The 6005-nt window shown below is 44.0% G+C and overlaps 1 protein-coding gene across 4 annotated transcripts in view; it reads right to left on the bottom strand.

Moving 5' to 3' along the window:
• The window catches only part of Ube2f (ubiquitin conjugating enzyme E2 F (putative)), a 36126-nt gene that overhangs the window by 10308 nt on the left and 19813 nt on the right, over positions 1–6005 (bottom strand). For all 4 annotated transcript variants that reach the window (XM_021198152.2, XM_021198150.2, XM_021198151.2 and 1 more), the window contains exons 5-8: positions 5725–5792; positions 4607–4677; positions 2717–2774; positions 1527–1559 (exon numbers count right to left, since the gene is read on the bottom strand). In XM_021198152.2, coding sequence (XP_021053811.1) covers positions 1527–1559; positions 2717–2774; positions 4607–4677; positions 5725–5792 — 230 coding nt within the window. The remainder of the gene's footprint in view (positions 1–1526; positions 1560–2716; positions 2775–4606; positions 4678–5724; positions 5793–6005) is intronic.

Raw genomic sequence — 6005 nt, 5'->3', positions numbered from 1 at the left:
GTATGAATGGCAACCTAAGACAGGGAACCCCGCTAAGATGACGGGGTCTCCACTATAACGGGTAAGACCTTTCTGGGCGTGACTGCCTTTGCAACCTCTCTGACCTAAGGCAGGCACAGTCCCCTTTGAGTCTCTAGGACCAAGCTGATTTAGACATTGCCACCCTAAGTATGATTTGTTTCTGTATACAAAAAAGGGGCCCAAAAGGCCCTGGCATCTCAGTCTCCATCTTGTCCCTGGGCCATCATCTATTAACTAATACTCTTTTGTTTCTTCCACTATCTTGCTTCAGTTCCCATAATTGACTCGGGACATTTTATGATAGGGGACTTTCTGGACCTTTTACAGTGAAGACATTCCTTTCCAGACATTTTACAGTGGGGACATTCCATTTACATTAATGTGTAACCAAGCAATAATACCGGTTTGGCCCATGCACTTTTGTGGTTTGTAGCTTTTTAAGCCCTTTGTTTCCCTAGAGTAAACTGAGACTTGAACAGAGTTTTTTGTCTTGTTTCCTTCCTTTGTGTCTCCTGATCCCAAATTTGTTGTTGTTGCTCCCTTCCCTGAGACCTGTTGCTTAAGTCCTAAAGGTCGGTCAGGTCATCTTTCCACCTCTCCATGTACACCCAAGCTTAGCACAGGTAGGCCACAGCTGACCTGCCCAATCCTTGTGAAAAATTAGCCCAGATATACTGTTCATATAGTGAATTATTGCTTCTCAAAGGACACTTGGAAAGGCCTTGTTGCGGAGACTACCACATTCCTCTGCAGTACTGTGTTCCTAATGAGAAAAAAACCATATACAGCTGTGAATGTTAATTCCAGCACTTAGGAAGTTGACCAGGAGGAATGGCATTAGTCCATGGATTCCCTGGACTACATAGTGGGCTAAGGCCTACAGAACGGGACCCTGGTTCAATTCCCAGCACTCACATGGTGGCTTACAACCACCTATAACCTCAGTCTGATGGCCTTTTCTGGCCTTTGTGAACACCAGCCACATATGCAGTGCACAGACTCAGATACAGGCAAAACACCCAAAGACAATAAATCTATTTAAGAAGACAGTGAAGCCCAGTTGTGAATGAAATTCAGCCTCCAGGATTACAAACACTGTTATTTCACCAGAAAAGCCACCTGAGTGGTGTAGTGACATCACAGGAATCAGGGAGAACCTGAAATGCCTGTGAACACTGGCTGCTCTGGAGGCATGTGCTACCCAGAAATACAACACTGGGCAGGGCCTCACAGATTAGTAGCAGTTCTGCTCTTTTTTGTTTTTCTGACCATTAAAAACAAGCATGTTGTCCCCCACAAGACAGGAGGAGCAGGTATGCTTTAGAAAGTAGAACCCTCCAAATGTCTCTAAAGCCTCCTAGGCTCTTGCATCAGTGCAACATCTGGTCATAAAGAATGGAAATGAAAGCTAGTTTCTAAGACCCCATGGTTGTTAAGGCTGTGTTTCAAGTCAGTAGTCAGAAAAATCAAGAAGAGGGTAGATGGGCAATTAATAATATACTTACAGTAAATAAAGAGTTTAATCCCCAAACAACATCCTGAAAAAAGAAAGAAAACAATTCTTAGGCTCCAATCCACTAAAAGTCTTTTAAACATGTAACCAAGAAATGTGCATTACAGGCTATCACACAGTTTTCCTCAAGACAAATAAATGTACTTTCAAGTTTAACTTCTAACCAACTTCCTGTCTTCCCTGCTCAGACAGATGCAGGGACCATGAGCCACAGGGCCACACATGTATGCCTGACCTGTTGCTACACAGACTAGACTTTTGACATTCTCCTCACAACAAAGCCTCTTCTTTTGTGACATTACTACCTTTTGGATTCACAGATAAATTACTCCACTACATCTTTTTAACCTTCTCTAGTTACTATAAGAATTAAGGTAGACTCACGTTTCTAAGGTCATTAATTCCCACTACACCATTGTTTCTCTGTGCTCACAGATCTGACTCTCAAATGGGAGCCATGATGCTCCCAAACACCTCCTCTATCTGATTCTTCACCCCCACTCTTGTTCCTTTAAGCTGATTCTCAGGGACATCCCACCTATTTGTCCTGTCACATGTGACCTGGTATGAGCTGGAGGTGAAGATAAGCATTGAAGGAAGGCAGTAGACATTTGATCCCCAAACAGGAGAGACTGCAGAGGAAATGGCAGCCATGCCAGAGACTTGTAGGAGCAGTGTCATGAGTGGAGAACTGGGGGAAACTGCCTTCTAGGCAGTGGGACAAGCAGGCAGAACTAAATCCTGGGAAGAGGACATAGGGAAAGGCTGGGCAGCTGTGTGGTTCACGTGTCAGAGCTCAGTTGGGGAGGGATGGAGCACAACTGCATGAGTCTGCATATTTTGACAGTAAATTCTTCTCTCCTATGGTGCCTATTCAGCAATGATCTACCTATCATCACTTCACAGACCTGATCAGGAAGTAACTATACACACTGCAGCTCTTCCACACACCCAGAAAGACTCAAGACAGCCCCGTTGAATGAGTAAGACCGAGCGAGAGGCTTTTTCTTGTGGCTCTGAAACCTACAGTTTGATTCTCGAATGATACGGTGCTGGTCAGCAAGGACTCTCATCCCAGTTAGAATTGGCTAAGCAATACTGGGTGGGGCAGACTCAGAAGGTACGTGGTTGTCAGAGGAGGAGCAAGAGTGTATTTTTTACAGGAGGAATAAATACTCTCACCTTTAATGTTCTAGTGGGAGCCCAGCCAGTGCCATCAATTGAATGTTCTCTTAGTAAACTGGAAGAGAGAAACACATGTTAATGAGGAGATGCAGCTCTACTACAAGTCTCTATCCACAATAAAGGAATGAATTCCATCTATGAAGCCTGTCTCTTCTTGGCTGCCCAGACTTCTGTTCTGTCCTCCTGAGAATAGTCCTCATCTTCAAAGTTGTATTTCAGTTACAATGTCTATTATTTTGTTTACTGACTATGTATAGACTATTAATTCTTCACATGGAATTCCTAAGCAAAAGTAAATGTTTTTTTTTTTTTTTTTTTTTTTGAGACAGGGACTCTGGTCCTCCTAGCTTGTCTGGAACTTGCTGTATATTCCAGTCTAGCTCAGACGTGTGGCAGTTCTCCTGTATCTGCCTCAAGTACTTGTATTACAGGTGTGTGTCATCGCACCCACCAGGAAAATATTACTAAAACAATATACACACATGTGTTGTCTAAAAGCCAGGAGACAGTGACGTAACAGCAACAAAAATTATAGAAAGAATGACTGAGGGTTGGAGCCTATAATTCATGTGTCAGGCATAATCCAAAACGTAATTCCCTCAACAGGGGGACTACTTTATCTGTGAGAGAAGGATGCATTTGCCCAAAGTCTGTTACTATCTGCAGCTGCCACCCACCCAATGCCCCTCACGGTGCTCCTGCATGTTTCTTGGTTGCCAGTGTGGTTGAGCACCTTACAGGCTGGCTACTGAGTGGTATCCTCCTGTGCCTACACCCCTTTGTTCAGTGTCAGTGCTTAGCGTTTTCAAAATGAGTGACTATTTACATACAATGATAATAAATAGTAAACAGTCCAGGGATCTTCTTGCTCAATTTTGTGTTTATGGTTTGTTATTTGTTGTTACGGTGTGCTTGTTTTTATTTTGATACAGGGTCTCACTATGAAGCCATAACTGACCTAGAACTCAGAGATTCTCTTGCTCCTACCCACTAAGTACTGAGATTAAAAAGCACGCACCACCATGCCTGATAGTATTTTAAGGCTTGGTATGGGTTGACGGCACTGACTGAACTTCTTAGACACGAGCAGAGAGAGACACCCAGGTGTAGCTCCTCTTCCTTACAAAGTCACTAACGCTGGCTAAGGAGACTGGAGTAACAGAGGAGCCCTAGGAACACCCTCAGCTCCCAGCACATTGTATGAACACAAGGAGCCTGCTTCCTAGGGCAGCTGAACATGAGGCAGTGCCGTGATAGCCTGTCCAGGTCCTACCGTCAGAGAGGATCTGCATCAAATGCAGCTGGCACAGACCAGACACCCATCACTAACCTCCTTATAGTATTACAAAGTGGGGACAGGGCAAACAAAACCAAAAGGAAAATGCTTTGTCTACTATGAAAGAAGCCCTCCATTTTCTTCTCAGCTCTTTTCCTTGGAGAGCAGTAACCTTTCAGGGAGAGCTGCTAGGCCTTGACCCGTGCCACTGGGAAGGCAGGACACAGTCTACAGCTGACACAACAGGGAACCTGCCTGCTCTGAAAGGGCCAGTATGCAAAGTATCCTTAGTGCAGGTACCTGAGAGTGCTGAAGTCAGGCTCCTGTAGTTTTTCCTCCTGGGTTTTACTACCTGCCTGTTAGCTAACATCAGTGGTAACAGCACTGGGACTGTGGTTGCTCACTAAAGGAGGAGGAGGAGACAGAGCATCAACTGCACAGTGAGGACTACCAGGGCCCTGACAATGGTGGGCAATAGAGGATGTATTCCAAAAGTAGTTGCATTAGTTTGGTGCAGGCATTTCTGAATTTGTAGCCAAACAAGATCTCCTTACAAGAGTGAATTTGAAGAGGTTCACACATGCACAGACAGAAGAGAGGTAGAGACTCACCTTAGACATATTTCCCCCGTTTCTGTGATGTTGGGGTGCCAGATTTTAGTCAAGCATTTCACCTTGGGAGGCTATAAGAGAGAGAGAGAGGTGGAGGGAGTCACAAAGCTCCCTAGTCCATATCAGCAATGTGTGGTCTTTCTACACCCCCAGTGAGTCACCAAGCACATGGTCTGACCTATGGAACTAGAGAACAGAATAGCAGGTGGCAGTGTATACACACATAAATACTTGCAACAGACATAGATATAGACAGACAGAAACATACACCAGCTCCCAGTCTGAAACTCCAACCTGGAATCCAAAGCTATGGCCAAATCACAGATCCACAGCTGACCATTACTGCCCCATAGAGAACCATCATGGTCAGATGTGTTTACAGACAATAGTGCTAAATAGTTTCCCAGACCAGGGTTAGTCCACTTTATTCTTTCACTTATTAACATGTGTATGTGCACATGAGTGTCTATACACATTTATGTGCACGTGTGGTGCTGGAGTTACATTCCACAATGTAGACCATAGTTCCACACAGCTCATGCCACCAGAGCTCATGGCTCTGCCATGTTGCAAAGGTGGTGCTCGCCCCTTCTCTACTGAATCCCTATAAATCTACTTCCTACTATTTACCCATCTGTCTAGCTACTTAACATTTTTATCACTTCAACTCTCTACATATCACCTTACTTCACTACTGATCTAGCCTCAAAAACAAAAGTCATGTGACAGCCTCTAGTATAATTAGTATATGGTCTTTAAGGAAGTAACATATAGGTATAGATTATTACCTAAAATTCTAAAATCATTGGTTCCTGGAATTTTGGTATTATAGTATAAATAAAAATCAGTCTTAAAAACATGATCCCCCATTTTAAAAAATGTACATAAAATACACGGGCAGAACATCTGCACAATGAGCACCTGTCAGACAAACAAGTTTCTGTACTGAAACTCTCATACTGCTGCCAGTGCCACAAGAGAAACACAGGTTAGCATGGGAAGTGTCCCCCCTGGTGTGTATATGCGTGTGTGTGTGTGTGTATGTATGTATGTATGTATGTATGTGTGAGGAGGGGGGGGAGGGCGCGCACAGACGGGGAGGTTTACAGGCTACTCACCACCATGTTGTAGGCATCGGGAACTTCAGTTTCAAATTGAAATTTTCCACCCTGGTAGTAACCCTCATCTATTAAAAACACAAAACAAAACAAAAAAATCTTTAAATAAAAAAAAAAAAAAGGAAACAAAAGCAAACATGAAGTTAGGATTCGGCAAACACAGAATGAAGAGGTTAACACTAGGACCAGAGTACCCAGGTTCCTTCAGCAAAGCTGCACAGTGTAGAGCCTTGTTCTGCCAACACTGCCACCATCACCACCTGCTCCAGGGCAGAGGTGCC

This window comes from Mus pahari, chromosome 5 (assembly GCF_900095145.1).
Source record: "Mus pahari chromosome 5, PAHARI_EIJ_v1.1, whole genome shotgun sequence".
NCBI lineage: Eukaryota > Metazoa > Chordata > Mammalia > Rodentia > Muridae > Mus > Mus pahari.
The sequence above is the reverse complement of the archived record's forward strand: the minus strand, read 5'-3'. Positions and strand labels throughout refer to the sequence as shown.